General features: G+C 36.4%; 1 protein-coding gene across 9 annotated transcripts in view; it reads right to left on the bottom strand.

Moving 5' to 3' along the window:
- Positions 1-3931: 3931 nt before the first annotated feature.
- The window catches only part of CSNK1A1 (casein kinase 1 alpha 1), a 50987-nt gene continuing 36098 nt past the window's right edge, over positions 3932-18820 (bottom strand). The window contains exons 8-12 of one of the 9 annotated variants that reach the window (XR_009539625.1): positions 18318-18392; positions 15143-15249; positions 13944-14056; positions 9748-10142; positions 8562-9006 (exon numbers count right to left, since the gene is read on the bottom strand). Coding sequence is in view for 8 of the 9 variants with exons in the window: in XM_060143960.1 (XP_059999943.1) it covers positions 11794-11828; positions 13908-14056; positions 15143-15249; positions 18318-18392 (366 nt within the window). In the remaining variant the exon portion in view is untranslated. Of the gene's footprint in view, positions 6434-8561; positions 9007-9746; positions 10143-11681; positions 11829-13902; positions 14057-15142; positions 15250-18317; positions 18393-18820 lie in introns of those variants that run through there. The other 8 variants (XM_060143965.1, XM_060143962.1, XM_060143961.1 and 5 more) reach the window with 8 other exon arrangements.

The following is an 18820-nucleotide window of genomic DNA, read 5'->3' on the forward strand; positions in this document are numbered from 1 at the left end:
TTACCAATCTCTAGGTTTAAAATGGTGAAAAACGGGAAGGGACACCACTGCTTAACAGTATGAAAAACTAAATAAAATCAGCTTTAGGTTGTGGCTCTGCAAAACTTAACTAAGCTGTCTTGCCTAAGGTAGTCCTACTGTCCTCAGTTATCCAATGGGAATAACAGTAACTGTTTCATACAATTGTTAAGAGAATTGAGATGATGTACATAATTTTGAAAATCATAAAGTTCTACATAAATTCAAATTCTGCAGGACTTTTATGAAAGCTTAGTATGCCAATCTTTAAAATGGGGACGATCATTCCATTTTCAAACTGAGAATGAGGTTCAAAAAAGCTAAGAATATTTTCTAAGTGTTCAAGCACTCAGTAGGTAGGGAGACACTTTTAAGACAATGTGAACGTTCTACTAGTCAAACCTGCGCTTGCCACTTTTTGCTAAATGACTTTTCTAACGCATCATTACTTTCACCTTTATTAGCTGACTTTCTACTTCCCCTTTTCATTTTTTATATCAATATGTAAATTATGTGTTCTTATTCGGTAAGTTGTTATCATTATTTTGCTAATGTAATTGATAGATTTGGCCAGTAAGAACCCTTCAAGTGACTCCTGTGTCCCTGCCAACATGTACCCATCACTTTTTGAGATTTCCTTTTTTTCTGGCAGAAAGAACGTTCCAGGTTCATCTTGTACTTTCTCTGCTCCAGCCCTGAAGTCAAACATTTCTCCAAGGAGCCATGGTTTCTTTTAGTATTTAGGAATCAAGATCTAGGTGTTAGGTGTGCTCACTGCTACTGTAATACCATGGATTCTAGGCAAGCCCTCAGTGAACACAGCTGGGAAGTAAATGAAACATTACTACATAGACACACACAAATACTAAACTCATTAAACACAAAGGGTGAGGAACTGTCCCCAATTAAAAGACGCTACACAAACAACCAAAGCACAAGAACTGATCCTTTTGTTAGATCTGTGACAGAACTCCAAAAAAAAAAAAAAAAAAAGGTATGAAAGACACTGGGGTAATTGATGAAACTGAATAGACTGGACTAGAAAGCTGGGTCAATATTAAAAATTTCTGATTTTGATAATTGCACCATGGTTAATGTAATAACATCTTACTTCTTAGGAAATTACACTTAGGTGTACAGGGTCATGATTCTGCAACCCACTCTCAAATGGCTAAGTGTATGTTTAAAGAGCAAATGTACAAACAGTAGAGTAAATGGTGCAAAATGTTAACAACTGTTGAATCTGTGTCATGAGCATAAGGGGATCACTGTACTATTCCTGTAATTTTGTTTTAAATAATATCAAGATAAATTACAAAATGAAAAAGCTTAAAAAGCACCTTGTCAACTAAAGGACTATATAAAACACAGGGTCTTGACGTGGTTCACTAAGATGACCTAGTATTAAGCTCTTGTTTGTCTTGCTGGTTTGAACAATGACTATATTATTTATTTAGTAGATAAATGGGCAATTTATTTCATCAATGAAAAGAAAAATTTTTATCTTGACTCCTGAGTATAAAGTTAAAGCAATCTGTGTTAACATTTTTAATGGCATCAAAGAAATGTAGATATGAAACACCTGAATTTTGCTAAAGGCAAATAGAGTAGTTTTTGAAGGTTAGCAACTCAAAGAACTGCTAAATTTCATCTTAAAATGGAATGACCTCTTTCTACTTCCTCCAAATGAAATACAGTCACCATGTTGGAGAACTGAACCATACAAATTCCTCTAAAATACAACCACGATTCTTACTACTTTCAGCAGGTAAGATGCTTCACCATTTCTCATATGATTTTACAGCACTTCTCATGATTTTCTAAGAACAATGGGAGTTCAACCTCCGTCCTCTTTTCAGTCCCAATGAATGATCTAATCCTCCCTTGCTATATTCTCTTTGCTTGGACTCTCTGCATAGGTTAGTTTCCTATTCAGTCACAGGTATTCCACAACGCTTTTCCTTTTGTGGGATGATCCTGGTCTCTTACAACAACTTAAATGGGTTCCCAACCTCCAATTTATCCCTCAATCAATACTTTGTGGTCCTTCCAAAGGGCGCTTTCAATATTGTCCATTCTTTAAATGGCTCTGTATTTTATTCTCTACCCGCCACACTTACCTATCTGTAGTTCACATCTTTCGTTTGCTGCTCCCCATCTAACGAATCTGCTCCCACACTTGCTTAGACTTCTAGCCTACTCTTCCAAAAGCCTTAAACAACGCCAAGAGTTAGATGTCCCTGCTAAGTGCTCCCACAGCATCCAAATGCTCACTCTTTAGTAATGGTAACTTAGGGGCACAAAATTGCTATCTCCTCTACTACACGGTGAGTTGTTAAAATGGAATTATCTTGGTCACCTTTGAATTCTGCAGCTGGTGCAGTTTCTGACATCCTAAAGTCAAACTGGAAGGTGCACTGTGATGGAAAACAGCTAAAATCATTTCTTCAAATTCTTCTTACAAATATTTACCTAAGAAAAATGCACATGATTGGAATGATAAATGGCCAGATAAAAATCCTTAATTTAACTATCAGATGAATAACTATGATTTATATTGCTCTGGCTAGCCTCCGCACGATGAAGGACACGGATCTATTGGTCTCTTTAAGACTCTCTCCACCTCCATTTTACTCTTCTACTCATGTAGGAGTCATCTAATGAGTTAGGTGCTTTGACTCTCAGGTCCTGGGTGGTACTGACACCAAATATCTCAACATTGCTCCCAATACTAACAACAATCATTAATATTACAAACATTTCTTCAAAATTTCAATCCAGATAGATGTACATGAAAGGCAACAACGTAGTAGGAGCTTCTTGAAAAACCTCTTTAAGTGATCTCGTTTGGTAAAAGTAAAAGGTATAATGAACAATTTGCCCCACCTGGCTGAAAAGGAGCAGAGACCAAACAACAGAATTAAGTGTGAATTCCCAGGTCTCTCAAACTTGCTGCACCTTTGTTCTCATCGTAGAACTCCAGCCACCGTGGGTCCACAGCCCCAAGTGACAGACACAGTGAATTTGACCAACTTAAAGTGTGTCTGGGGACAGCTAGCTTCTCTAACGGCTCTGATATTGCTCAACATTTCCACTATACCATTTGCATATGTCCTTAAAACTGGCCTAACATGTCATTTCAGAATATAAATCATTTTACTTCAACAATATACTATCTGATGATTAAATACAAAATGCATAGCCTGATTAGATCAAGTTACACTCAATTCATCGCCATCTTAGGCTGTTTGAAAGATGAGAAGTGCACTAAAAGTTTGTCAATAAATATATTCCAGAGAAGAGTGGAAGGTTTTTTTTGGGGGGAATCCCCCAAATGTTGTGAGCAACCATCACGTGATTATAGTATAGTCTCACTTCAAAAGGAACAGCACATCTGAGATACCTAAAATTTTTATGTTTGTAACATCTTACTATACCTCACGGACCTACTTACACGTTGGTCACACGGTTATCACTGCCTAAAAACCGACAAAGAGAAAACCTAAAATACTGCTCTGCTATCAGTCTGGCTCAGAGAGAGTCAACTATCTCACAAACTACTGGCAAATTTTTAGGAGGTAAGCTGAAAATATCTAGGCCACCCCCTCCCATGGTTCACTCTAGTCAAGTTACAAGAACGTTAATCTCAATATTTCAGCAAATTTTAAGAGAAAACTAGCTCAGTGGCTTGGATTCTAAAATCCTTTTGTTTGGTATTTTTATTATAATGGAATTAAATTTATAATTATTAAAGTATAATCTGCTCAAAACATTGCAAGGACTAGTAGAAATAAGAAAAATCTCTTAATATTTGTTGATAGAAAATAATAGTAAAAGCAATCCTCCAAAATTCCACTTGCAGGCCATAGGAGCATGAGCACAACCATATGGGAGGAGATAACCAGTCTCTCCCTTCATATATATTCTTTTTTATTTTCTTGTTATACCTTCCCAAAACAGAGACATTCAACAGTAGTTAGAATGACCATCTCCCAACATTTAAAAAACTGCACCCCCCAATGGGTGAACAAAGTAAAGAGCAGTAACCTAGAGTTCAGCTGAGTAAGCCACTGCGGAGCCTTAAGTGGTGAGGTCTTCCAATTTCAGAGTGATGTGTCTTCAACTTGTATCATCATTTTAGTGGAAAAACATAATTTAATTTTGGTGAAATGAGATTCATCTCCCGACAGGATTAGTAACAGCATTCACTGAATTTCACATTCTTCTTTTGTGAACTGTGAAGAAAATGAATGGTAGCTAGAAGATCAATGGTATTCCAGCTCCAGCTGCAGATGGAATGACAATATACCAGGACAAAAACACCTATATTTTGATTTACAAAGCTAACAGCAGTTTTAAATCTGCAACTTAATTACAGACCAACTACACCACAACCTTTTCAAATGGCAAAAATACAAAAAAGTGTTACAAAAATATTTCAGAAAAAGTGCATAGTCTAAGTGCATAGTAAATAAAAGCACTGAAAAATATCTTGCTAGAGGGAGTTCAGCTTGGAAAAGTTATTACCAAAGCTAAACATTTTTATTTTACACAAACTATACTCAAAAATAGCTTTAAGAGACTGATTTCTGGCTAAAAGTATCAAAGGGTTTATTAGTCAAGAAACAAATACCTTAACCAACACGGGTGGATAGAAAGGAAACAAAGAAGCTGCCTACCCCAAAGTTCATACTCATTAAGATTTCTGCAGTATGATGGTGCTAATATATCTTTTAATGGCAGAATGTGGTCATCATTGAATTAATTATTGCTAACGTAGTTTTCAAATGAAAAGAAAAAAAAAGGAAGAAAACAAACCTGACACAATCTGACCAAACACATGTCAATTTACAATTTCAAGGTTATTTTACAAAATACCTGCATTTACACAAATAGGCGCCTGGCAGCATTTTTAGACAAAAGTTCTTTTAACTTATCCTGATGTGCTATAAATGAATAAATTACACTAATGAATTAGTTATTAAGCTTTTCTTTCTCTTGGGTCAGAAAAAGAAAAGAGCCACACATAAGACTGAGAGATGAACTGCAGATAATTTATAGAAATGGGTGGGGGATAGGGAGGGTCAGCAATCACAAGAACCTCACAGGGTATGATGCTCTCCAAGGTTAGGAGTCAATCTGCTTAGAGCCAATCAACAAGGAATTTAAACAATAGCTTCATTTTGTAGTTAAACCCTTTAACGCTTTCATTCTTATTCAAAATCAGTCCAGCTGTTAGTATGAGGCTGCAAAAGTTACAATACCAAGTCCTGGCAGTTGCAGCTGCAGCACTAGGTATTGTGCCTACGAGTCATAAAAAAAGAAAAATGAAAGAATGCCTTTCCGCTTCAGGGAAAAAAAATATTTTTAAATAAAAAATCTGAGAAAAAGTCATGACACTAAATCTACAATGATTCGCAAAAGAATGTTACATAACAAATGACTTGAAGTAGTCTATTAAAAAATTGGGGAGATTTTGATTTCATAGTGAGTCAGCAAGGCATTTTTTTTGTTTAAAAAAAATCTCATTTCCTTAGAGAAACAGTTTATACTTTTTAATGAACTTGTAAACAAAAAAGCTCCCGTTTCAAAATAAAACAAAATCCCAGGTCATATAGATGTTTACAGTGATTACATTTATCTAAGCAACATACATACATGTTCAGTTTAAGATGTTAACTAAATTTTTGTGACAAATATGCTTTTTTCTTGTTTTTTTAATACCAAGAACATTATAGAGTTAATGCAGAGTCCTAAGGATAATCTAGTAGTCACTAAGTTTTTCTTAAGTCTTCACTTTAGATGCTGTTATTTCTAGCACAGGTAAGCAGGCAGAGTCTTTCATATGCTCAAACACTGGAATCTTTGGTTGCTACCATTATCAGCTGGCTTGCAAACAAGAAGCCAACCATTTTAAGAATGTTTTAAGTGAACAACTTGCAAACCCCAGGGATGGATATACCCTAAGAATGCACAATTGTGAGCATTTACAACCATCACAACTGTGGCTGAAGACTGTTCATGCCGTTCTTCTGAAATGAGATCTCAAAGCAGTATAGTTCAAAATAAAAGATCTTAACAAAAAATTGGCATATGCACAATTTCTCCACCAATTTGTGTGTCAACCATTTAGTTAACTTTTCCACTTGAAAAAATGCAATAGAAAACTGGACACCATGTTTCACTATCTCAGTTAATATTCACAATTACAGCGGCTACAACTCAGGACACAGCATCACCAGTGCTGCCCAGAGCCAGTTTATACTGAAATTAAGTTCTTTACACCAAGTAAATGGTTGTCCACAACCACTGGCTAGTGTACATAATGAACTAAAATTTCTAGATTTGGGGAGAAACAAATGCTGCTCCGATCATCTGCTCTGCTTCTTCTGTTCCTTGATTCATGCTTAGAAACCTATTAAAAAAAAAATCAAAACAGAAAAAAAAGAATGTTAAACTCCAAGTTAAAAAAATTTTCTTAACCACACCCAAAGTAGGGAAATAATTACTTTAGAATGGTAACTCATACGTTATTTTCATCTATTTGAAAATCACTAGGTCAGGTTAGCGTTTAAAATAAAAAAACCCGGAAACTTCTGTACTGGATGCCTCTAGGCAGAGTGGTATACAGTGAATTAAAGCCTTCCCGTCCAGCATACAGTTCTCAAGAGAATTAGTGGTAATTCCAATAAGCCTGTTTTTGTTTACTTCTGTATTTCTAGTACCTAGAATACATTGTGTTTATTAGTCAAATAAAAAATAAGATTGCTTTATCAACTAGAAAGTAGTTTTAATCATACTGTGAGCAGGAACTTTTCTGTACATTATTTGATACAAATGAACAAAAGGCTTTAATAATAAATGTATTCAAGGCATAATTATCTGAGTTATTCCACTGAACACAAACCTGGTAAGTATATGATTTTTATACAGAAACCTTAGACCTTTAAAAATTCTTTACGTCTATCAGTTACACTAGAGAGACTAGTTTTTTTACCACAGATTTGAAAATGTAAACGAGTGAGGCTTTCTGGCTTTACTTTCAAGCCTCCCCACCCTGTAAATACACTTCTCCTCCACAAATCAGACCTCAGGGCTTCCACATAAAGGCAGGTTTGAATAGGAGGCTCAGGCAATAATAGCTGCATGTTCTATCTACAGCTGAAGGCAATCAGAGGAAATACACCCATTTCTAATACCTACAAGCTTTATCTATAGCTAAAGGGAATATGCTGTCTCAATATCATGAAAACCTCATCAGCACCTTCTCTCACCTACAGGCCTCCTTTAAGTCATCAACGACCCTTGGTCCAATCCCTCCTCTTATAGCCAACCTATATAGCTCATTCTAGCTCACTCTAATCACTCACTTCCTCAGCACAAACCATGTTTTTGTCAATCATAAGCTGCTCCTTTTTTGACACTTCAACATTTGCAGGATCATCTCCAGCAGGCTTTGTGGGATAAATGAAATAGTTCTGTAATTTACTTTTCATGCATGTATGCCTTGGTTTTTTCATTTGAGGGCAGAAAGTCATCTTCATTCATTTGAAAACTATATTGTGACAAGCTCCGAAGACAAAGATGTGAGTGTTATACTTCTGTCTCTCCACAGTGCCTTAACAACAGAGTAGGTGCAAAACAGGCTTTTGCTGCCTGTCCTAGCACTAAGTTCATAAAGCAAATGCCAAAAGTGAAAGATAATGAAATTTTCTGAAAATGTACTTTGCCACAGGAATACTACGTTTCTGATGCATGTTATTAAATAGGATTAGCAGTGTAAAACCACAAAAAGAAAAGGCTGTCAAATCAAACCTGAATTAAATTTTTAAAAATCTGACCATACACTGTAACTTAGTTCCAATGTTAAAATACAGGAATATTTTAAAGCAAATTAAAACTATGGATTAGCTAAATAGCAATGACCCTTATCCTGAGGAGCATTTGGTTTCAAGTCCTGCAATTATCATTAAATACAATAAAAATGTTTTCACAACCACTAAAATTGTTGGGTTTTCTTTTACTGTAGCTTTTTTACACAATTACACGATACTGAATAATTACTGGTATCCCCCTACTTTTCAAAAAGTTCCCTTTATGCCACTTCACATTTTATGAAAGGCCTACATTAGTACCTGTTTTCACTAACCAAAGATTTTTTGCTTTTACGAAAAAGGCAAAAATAGCATTCAGCGTTTCACAGCAAACCTAGAGGCAGCACCCTGAGTAGTGATAATGGCACTCCTGAGGAGTGATAAAGGCACGCCAAGTTCTCTCCCTGGGAACTACCATCAGCCTCAAGCCGCCACAGTTTTGAACTGTGTCTGTTAGCATCTATGCATTATCTCAATTTATCAGCAACACGTATCCTAAGGTAACTGCTTCTTTGCTTTATGCCATTTTAGCTTAGGAAAGGTTTCGAATGCCCTACTTTCAGACAGGGGAAACCTGTACTATGTTGAATATCCAAACAGCATTAAACTGAAAACCACTGTCACTAACAAACTACAAAGAAAACATAAGTTACATTGTCAGTCAAAATATTAGAAAACTCTTGTGTCTTTAATAGGGATAAGAATTGTATCTGTTCATCTTTTAATCTGATATTTGAAGAACTGCTGGGTCAATTAATGATTACAATTGTTTAGGGGCTGGTTAAAGGCTAGCCTAACAATATTCCTGGTAGAATAGAGCAGTCAAATCCAGATTCAGACTGGCCAATGGTAGGATATTCCATCCAGGGATCAATGGTTTTCCGGTGAATTGTCCTAAAATGTTACAGATGCTTGTTTAGGAAAAATCTCAATAGGAGCATTCAGCAGGTATTCAAGATTCAATCTTCAAGTACTAAGTATTCTTTTCCTCAGTGTGCAATTAGTCCTTGGTTTGTCTTGTAGTTTAGGTGGTGTCTCCTGGTTTCTAAAGTCCAAAAACCCATCTTCACTGCAACAGTTAAAATAAGGAATGAAGGAATGAATCCCTTTGTTCCTAAAAAAGAGGGGGGGGGGAGGAGTTAAAACAGGGTTGGAGAATTAATGTGACAAATTCAGGACTTAATAGATACATTTAAGTTTTCTTTACAAATCTGCAAAAGGAGAAAGAATGTTTATTTTTATACAACTAACCAGGAGATTCTATCCCTCAGTCTGAAATCTGGAAAGTATGTATCTGCTCCTATCTGTAAATTAACTTCAGATTAACTTGATTTTGTTTTTCAACAGAACCACAAACTAGTTCAAAGATATATTTATGTAATAGTAAGGCTAGGAAGTTTGCGATGAGCTTTTAAAATTTAGAATCCTTTCATAGTATAAGACATAACTTTTAAAAATTAATTTTGACTATAATATTTACATTCACTATGCAAAGCCATTTATATTAATTAACTTTTCCTATAAAATGCTTGTGTGGTTTTTCTGGTTGTATAGAATCAGAATCAAGCTTGGAGAATTCTGAATCAGACTGACAGTATAAAAGCTGAAGGAAAAAAACAAAAACTAAAATAACTCTTCCTTTTCCACAGAAACTAAAAAAGTATTTAGTTGGGAAAGATAAAGGAAATAGATTTTATTTTTATCACTACAAATAAGATAAATGACAACTTAAGTATAGCAGGTACATCATCCCTAAGCTGCATTAAAAAAAGACTGATGACCTGATTTCTTTTGTCTTCTCTTTTACAGAATTAATTCTGCTACAGATTTCTAAGGATGCTGAATTTTAAAATACCTGTTACAACTGATTCCTTCCCCAACTGGTAGATGGTCTGCATTATACACCATTGAGTCACAGCAACACTGTACTCTTCTAGGTCTTCTGACAGTTGTTTTCAATCTGACAAGTTGAAAAGTTTGATAGGTCCAGCAAGCCTTCGAGATGTGGGCTTCAGATTACTTCAAATCAACTCTTAAGCACTCATCTTTATTTCCTGTTGGGTTATTTGGTTCTTTTCTCTCCAGCTTTATTGTCCACAGTGAAAAAAAGCTGACAAAAATTTCAGCAAACAGATGCAGCTCCCCGGCACCTCTTTGGATTGAGAGTATTCGGAGCAGAGCAGTCTCTCCAGATATTTCAAGGTCTTCCCCTGTGATATGGTTTACGTTGCTGAATGACCAGCCACGTTCCTAGCAGCAATTGGTGAAGTCAGAAAAAGTTAAGCTAGACATAAATGGTAAGTGAAGCCCAGTAAATACTGGAAGGTAAATCAAGGAAGACCATGAACATGTAGGATAATGTGATGGAAAAAATATTTCTAATCTATTAAATGCCAACAATTTGACATCCATGTATATTATGATAAAACTATGCTTAGTAGCAATGACTGGAATAGTGAACAGATGGGTTAAGATGATGAGAATAGTAGAATTAGGAGGGGATCCACCTTTGGCTTCACTACCTTCTGCAATTCTCCCCATCCCTGCCCTCAACTAAAGAAATGGTGAACTTAAGTGAATTCTGAATGTCCTAAAAATATTTTTTTCCTTTACTTCTTATATGTCTTGAAAAGTACTTTCCTTATAATCAAATATAGTTGAAGAAAAGGGAGTGAAAATGAATTTGGAAGTGTATCAGATGTATTATCTTTTGCTTTCCTCTTTAACGTGTATAAAAACTGTAACTGTAGTCTTGTGGTACCTGAGCACTTAAAACCAGTACAGATCATAGTGAGCATTAGTGGAGACGCCTTGTAGTCTTTTGATGGCCTTCAAAATGGAATATTTCAAAAGATCTTTTCTTTCGAAGAGTAAATAGAAGTCTATTACATATAAGTCCATCTTAGCTGAATTAAGTCAGACTTTAAAGTCTTTGCACATTCTTATTAGTAAACTGCTAAAACAACTTATAGCTTTCAATGGAAGAAGCATCAGATAAAGATTTTTCCAAAATTATCATAGAAAACATATTAGTAAAAGCGACCATTTGGGGGATTTTTTTCCCCAGGAATGTATGTGTCTGCAATATAGAGATTTACTTGCTGAAGATCCATTTAAGATACTGAATCCTCTGATGTGGAAACCCCTGAAAGGGTAACTCGTGAATAACAAATGATATATTTAAAAAGCACATCTAAAATTTTAACTAGAAAAATGTAATACGATTTTTTTCATCACCACGGAAAAGATTTCTTGAAATCAATGAATCATTGAGCTCTTCCTTGAATAAAAGCTTACTGTAGGGAATCCTAAGAGAATATGCTTTCAAACACCCTTATTAGAGATTGGAATCAGGAGTAAGTAAAGCTAGAGCAGTTATTTTCAAACTCCAGGCTTCACAGGAGATTTCATACTGGATGACCCATATAATGGGGATGGGGTAGAGGTTAGTTAGGGGAAATAGACTCCCCATACTTATTTCATACCACCCTCAACTGTGCTATGCTTTCAGGGCTTTATATATGGGGGGGAGGTTTGTGTAAGAGTTGTTTAGGGCACTAAGTTTTATATCCAAAATAAAATGAGTCAAAGATTAAAAAGAATTTTGTTCTTTGTATTCTGTGGAGTGGCGTGTTTTAATTGCAAGCAATATTTTGCTTAAGAGTCAAAACATACTGCCTGGAAATACATTTCTGAAAGCAGTCAGTGATATGTGGTGGGTTTTATGAAAAGTCCAAATTTTCAAGATTTTACAAATTCATGTCTGTGTGATATTTGTATAACCCCAGTGTCTAATAATGCTATGAAATTTTTATAAGATTTTAAATTGCTTTTATGAAAAATACAATACAAAATAAGGGTTAAACTTAAGTTTAATTACAGTTTTTTCCAATGAAACATACTAACTCAGTGGATCCAACTTCTCATCTTTAAGACCTAGATAAGGCAGGACAAAAATTTTGCTTTATTGAGTAAGAGACACACAGTAAACTAACAAGGAAACTAGCTCAAAATAAGGTAATTCTTTCTGAAGGCTGCTGAATGCCTGAAGTGCAATGTTCTAGGTCAGATGAGATTTCAACCTAATTTTCGTTCTAGAAACTGCAACTTGTGATGATCCTATTATCCCAGCTAACTTTAGTCAAAAACTGGTTTCATTTTGTGAGAAAAAGCAAATACACTGTAGGTGTCAGGTCCTCAGTTTAGAGAGTCTATGTGGTCTTACCTAAATGGCAGGACCACTTCTCAGCAATACTAGCCACCTACCTCATTAAGAACCTGCTGACAATATGATTAGTTATATAATGATTAAAACATTCAAAAGGGACAATTAAATTCCAACTATGATGCAGAGGTAGAGCACTGGGCAAGCATTAGTGTTTGTTATCTTGAGTTCAAACTTCCTCATCTAAGAACTCCCACTACATTAAACCTCCAACTGTGGATCCTTCCCAGAAACGTGGAAACGAAGTACCTCAACTTCATTCCTAATAGATGAGCTGCTGGGAGGAGGATGACATCAGTTAACTATACTACTTGAAAAGTATCCTCAGATTAGAGCCTATTTTTAAATTATAAAGTTTTTTAATTGCAACAGTAAAAATATGGACCAAAGAAGACCAAGTTCAGATCAGAGCAGTGATTCAGAAATTACGTAATTAGAAACCAAAAAACAAACCTTACCTGCCCACCACTTCCAGGAAGTAGGCAGGTATCAGGAGGTAAGCCCCAGAAAGGGGAAAAGAAAAACAGACAAAAAACATAAAACACAGGAGTTGAACTGTATGGCAACAGTGATAAGAAATGGCACTGTGCCCTAACAGTTCTACTCCTTAGTAGCACTAAGAGTGCCAGAGAGATATAGAAAGGAAATAGACTAGCAGCTCAGTGGCATTTGCCCCAGTTTGTTTTTTTTTTTCAATTTGCGAGGAATAACTGCAGAATTCAATTTTACAGTAGACCCCTAGACCCTGAATATTTGTACAATTAAAAAAAAGTAAAAAAAAAAAAAGTAACGCCGTAAGAAAAAATCATTTTGAAATTAAGAACACATGTAAGCTAAGCAGCAACTAAAAGAGAGATTTATTTTTGTGATAAGTAAGGATGTATCGAGCTCTTCAGTTATTTGAGCATTTAAGAGAGTAAATGAGGGCTTCCCTGGCGGTGCAGTGGTTGGGAGTCTGCCTGCTAATGCAGGGGACACGGGTTTGAGCCCTGGTCTGGGAGGATCCCACATGCCGCAGAGCGACTAGGCCCATGAGCCACAACTACTGAGCCTGCGCGTCTGGAGCCTGTGCTCCGCAACAAGCGAGGCCGTGACAGTGAGAGGCCTGTGCACCGCGATGAAGACTGGCCCCCGTTTGCCACAATTAGAGAAGGCCCTTGCACAGAAACGAAGGCCCAACACAGCAAAAAAAAAAATTAAAAAAAAATTTAAAAAAAAGAGTAAATGAGGTGCTCTGCAACTGAGAAGATAGACACTTCGGGGGCAATGCCAGACTCACCTCTTGAACTTAGATCATGTTTACAATTTTCCATTTTTAATTCTAAAGCATTAACATGCAGAAAAATTCTTAACACTGTTAGTTGGAAAGAAAGTCAAAATACCATGGCTAATCAGATTCATTATTAAAAATCAACAAGTGTTAGGTCTAGGATTTTGGATTGATTGATTATACCATATTCCCAACACCAAATGTTTATTTTGGAAAGGGTTAATGAATGAGTAAAAAAGATGCAGTTGTTAAAAATGACCCAAAATCCCAAGAGAAATGATAATAATATACACACATATATGTATATAAAAATACATATACATATATATGAATAAGGACATTTGGGTTTAAAGTTAGTAGTCAAATTTTCCAAGGACGTCTTTTTTTTAAAACAAAGAGCCAGATTTTTATGTATTTTAAAACCACCTCCTCGATCTAACACTGTTAGAAATGGATGAATTACCCAATTTTGTGTTCAATTTTTTTTCCCTGTAACGTCACTTGGTTCTTGGCTACTAACCTTTCATGTTACTCTTGGTTTTGTCAGTTTGCTTGCCTGTGGGGGTTTGGGCCTGCTGACCCTGCCCACTTGAAGAGGCTGCCTGCTGTGCTGCTTTCTGTTTTAACATTGTCCAATCAAATGTGTAGTCATATTGGTGATTCAGGGTCCTGGAAAATATAAAATTATATGTTAACCCATTATTAATAGGGTCCAATTAAATACTCCACAGAACTTTCAAGACAGTGAGAGCATTTTTTAAGGAAATGAATATCTTCTCTTAAGTATGGTAGCTTCTACAAGATTTCTTTGCCTATAGATGACTTACTGTTCAGTTAATTCCACTTTTTACATGTCTCAACTGGGGGGAAATGATGTCACCGCTTTGGTCTGCTGTATTCAAGAATAAATCCTCTCCCTTTTCAAAAAGAAGCTGCCTTTAAACTTTCTTGAAATGAGCAAGGGAGTGGGAATGAAAGGCAGCCATGAGGGAATTCTCTGGCAGTCCAGTGGTTAGGACTCTGTGCTTTCACAGCCGAGGGCGTGGGTTCAACCCCTGGTCGGGGAACTAAGATCCCACAAGCGGCACTGTGCAGCCAAAAAAAAGGCAGCATGAACAACAAAAACACTGAGTCAAGCTGTCAGTTATGGGGGAATATTCTTAACAGAAGGTATCCCCTAAAGACACATCAGAGTAGACGTGAGACTGTAACTTTGAGAGGGCGATGTCTATGTGGTGACTTGGGAAGACTTCTCTAGGATTAGAGCATCATCCCTAATTCTTCTCCTCCAACTAAGATTTTGAGCCACATGTACTTTATTTTTTCAAGACCAATTTTGGGTTGTATACCTAGGGATCCTAGAATTTGGGCCTACTTCCACAATATCATAAACTCCAATTACTGCCTGATATTTTAATTGCTATTCATTTTGGTATTGAGCAGGGTTGTCTACCAAGTTGGAGAGTCCCAACTGCCATCAACAGTCATTTGTATCTAATGTGAATTGTGTAACTATTGTGGAAAACTTATATTCTACTTTGAGTTTGATTTAACAGTTTATCCATCCCAAACGAAAATATTTCAAGGACATTTGGAAATGGAAAAATGTCAAACTCACAGTTTCTTAACATTTCATTCACATTTCATTCACTCACACTGGTTAGACCCACTTTTACTTGCTACTTGTCAGAGTAGATATGTTGGGCAGACTGAACTAATTTCCCTCACTGGAGTTTATAGTCTTAAAAAACTGACCTGAAAAGAATGCGGAATAGCTGCCTCAGGTACATGTAATCCGGGGCTTCCTCAAAGCGCAGCCCACGGCAATAGTTTAAGTACATGGCAAATTCTGCAGGAAATCCCTACGAGTTCAAGAGTTAAAATACAAAATTAAGACAACAACAACAAAAAACTTATTTAAGACAGAAAAATCAATGTATTTAAAAACAAGCAAGAAATGTATTTAAGGATATTTTACTACTTTGCTAGAAGATCTGAGAACCTAAGTAACAATAATATGACTTGGTATCCTCACAAATTTGACAAAATTTCTTCGTCCCAACCACCTTATTACGTACTATATCTTTTAATATTGGTAGAGGAAATATATATCTTTTCCTTGCAGTAACAGGTTCTTAAATAATTTAGATATCCCACTTGTTAACGTATTATTTTATCAATGTACAATGAGTGCATAGCAATAAAGAATAAACAACAAAAATGAGGCCAGTAATGTTCTTTGCCAGAACAGGACAGTGAATGGGTATTCTCTCTCCATTCTGAAATTACTTTCTTTTTAAACAGCAGTACAGACCTATATAAAGAGAAGTAAAATCAAGAGTGCAATTATACAAAGCAACCATTGTTATGATATGTATCAATCCAATACCACACCCTATGAATATACTGGGTTTGTCTTTTCTTTTTTCCATAATCCAATGCTTCCTCCTATGAATAGATTGGGTTTGTCTTTTTTTAACATAACTGTTATCATACTGCATACATAATATATTCCCTTTTCCATTAAAAGATTGCAAGCATCCTTCTATGTCATTTCTAACCTCCGCATCAACTTTTTAGAAGTTCATGGCTGGATATTGTTTGACCTAATGAATACATCATAATTAACATGTTCCCTATAACTGGACATTTAGAGGATTCCATTTTTCTCTATTATAGACAATACTAAGTAAGTACATCTGTGGTGTAAACTGTTGCCACGTTTGGTTTCTTGGCAAAGATTCTCAAAGATGTATACAGATGTTTTTTAAGGCTGTAGATATTAGTCACCAAAAGGATTTTGCCATTAGGAACCTAGAAATGCAAAGTATTTAAACAAAAAAAATCCCCACATCTCCTCCCTTTGAGTAAATGTGAACGTGAAGGAAGATGAGTTAAAAGAGGCAGTCTCTTCCCAAAATCTTATGATTTTGAGAAATTTCTCACATCCACAGGTAGGGTAGAATGTATATATCCACAACATTTTTTATTGATTACAGTGATGGAAACAAATTTAATTTTTACAAAGTACTTTCTTAAAAATTTATTTTATCTATTTTATTTTTAGCTGTGTTGGGCCTTTGTTGCTGTGTGCAGGCTTTTCCCTGGTTCCGGTGAGTGGGGGCTACTCTTTGTTGTGATGCGCGGGCTTCTCATTGCAGTGGCTTCTCATTGAAGAGCACGGGCTCTAGGCGCGTGGGCTTCAGTAGCTGTGGCACGGGGGCTCAGTAGTTGTGGCTTGCGGGCTCTAGAGCGCAGGCTCAGTAGCTCGGTAGTTGTGGCGCACGGGCTTAGTTACTCCACGGGATGCAGGACCTTCCCGGACCAGGGCTCAAACCCGTGTCCCCTGCATCAGCAGGCGGACTGTCAACCACTGTGCCACCAGGGAAGCCCTCAACTTTTAATATACATTCACAGTCTGTATTAATAGCATTCTGCATTTATCAAATGAACTTCCTTCTACAAAAGAAAACTACCAACATGATAAGCATTTCATATGTAAAGTATGAACTGTCGCTAGACCATGCCGCTGGACCATAAGACTGAAAACAATCTCACTAATTTATAGTAATACCTAATACTTTGGTGTTCACTGCACCCTGAATCAATTATATGTGTCTAATCCAGAAGACAAATGTAGTTCACAATTTCCAGATCAAAATTAAGATGCTGCACACAAGCAGAGAATGTACTAAATCCTCCCGTTCTCTTCCTGAATATTTTATTCATTAACCTAAAATGTATTTCATAATTTAAAACAAATCCCCAAAGAATCTCAGAAAAGATCATAAATTTCTCAACCCGTCCCCTCTGTTTCTGTAGATATGCAGAAAAAGAGAAAGCAAATTTGTGGATGGGGAGACTCATAAAGACATCACCATTTACTCCCTTCCAGAGTACTATTTCAACTCATGCTGATTTCTCCCTTCTACCACCCCAATACGTAATTATATATTGTTTTCTAATTATTTCAGGTATGCAATTGTCACAAAGATGACCACGTGGTCTTCTTTCTACGGAAGAGACATTATGACAAAAGTATCTTTCCACTCTCAACTCACGTGCCTCTCTTCAAAGTTTGAGATTTCAGAGAAATGAGCCAGATTCAAACTGCCATCTATACTGTTGGACACTATTTCTGGATTGTTCTATTCTGCTTGCCTTTGTTTCCCTAATTCCTTGATATGCCAATTGTGGATATCCTTTCTTCTCTGGCACCAGTTTAAGAATAAGGGGAATATTCCTTAACTTAATTTTCTCATAAATTGGTTTTGAGGTTTGGAATTGAGGTTCTATTAGAAAAGTTTACCTCCTTCTTATTTTTCCTCCAATTTAAAAACAGATCATAGGGCCTAAACCAGAAACATAAAACAATTATTTTAAAATGACTCATATATTCAGGTCATTCCTTTTTAAATTTTTTTGGCTGTGCTGGGTCTTCGTTGCTGCGCGCCAGCTTTCCTCTCGTTGCGGTGAGCGGGGGCCACTCTTCCTTGCGGTGTGTGGGATTCTCCTTGAGGTGGCTTCTCTTGTTGGGGTGCACGGGCTTCAGTAGTTGCAGCGTGTGGGCTCAGTACTTGTGGCACGTGGACTTCAGTAGTTGCGGCACGCAGGCCCTAGAGCATATGGGCTTCAGCAGTTGCGGTGTGTGGGCTCAGTAGTTGTGAGGCTTAGTTGCTCCGCAGCATGTGGGATCCTCCCAGACAAGGGATCGAACCTGTGTCCCCTGCACTGGCAGGCGGATTCTTAACCACTGTGCCACCAGGAAGTCCTCAAGTCATTCATAAAGATACCAAGAATCAACCAAAGTAAATTTAAAACAGTAAATAGCTACTCAATAGGATGCTTAAGTTCTGAGGCTGTAAAATAAAATGTTCCTTTTTGTTCCTGGATCATTTATATTAAAAAAAAAATCATCATGTACACTTACCTTACATAGAACTTCAACAGGTGTGGACATCTTCTTTTCGCTAATTTTTTCATACTTTTGCTTCTTTGTTGCAGCCTGTGGAGAATAAGAATCAAACCACACAGATATACTCAGTATTATGAGAAGAATTTTACTAGTTTAACATACTACACATAAAAGGAAACTTGAGATTCAAGAGAAATCATAACCTAGAATAAAAAAGAAATCAAAGTGTAATACATGTAATCTCCTTTTCCTAAACTGTTAACTTTTCACATGACTTTCTGCTTCAAGAACGTTTTTAGCTGTTAGCAAAGGGTGAGTTTAACAGGAATATGATTTAAGTAAAAATGGGTGGAGTCAAATTTGAAATGAGACTTCTTAACCCATATTCAACAAGGGCAAAATAAGCAGATCGATACCAAACACATGTGCCTGCCCATCATTTAGTGACATTAATAACTGGTGTTATTTTTCCAGTGTAAAGATATTCACACTGGATAAAGCTACCCACACTGAGCAAT

This window comes from Lagenorhynchus albirostris, chromosome 3 (genome assembly GCF_949774975.1).
Source record: "Lagenorhynchus albirostris chromosome 3, mLagAlb1.1, whole genome shotgun sequence".
NCBI lineage: Eukaryota > Metazoa > Chordata > Mammalia > Artiodactyla > Delphinidae > Lagenorhynchus > Lagenorhynchus albirostris.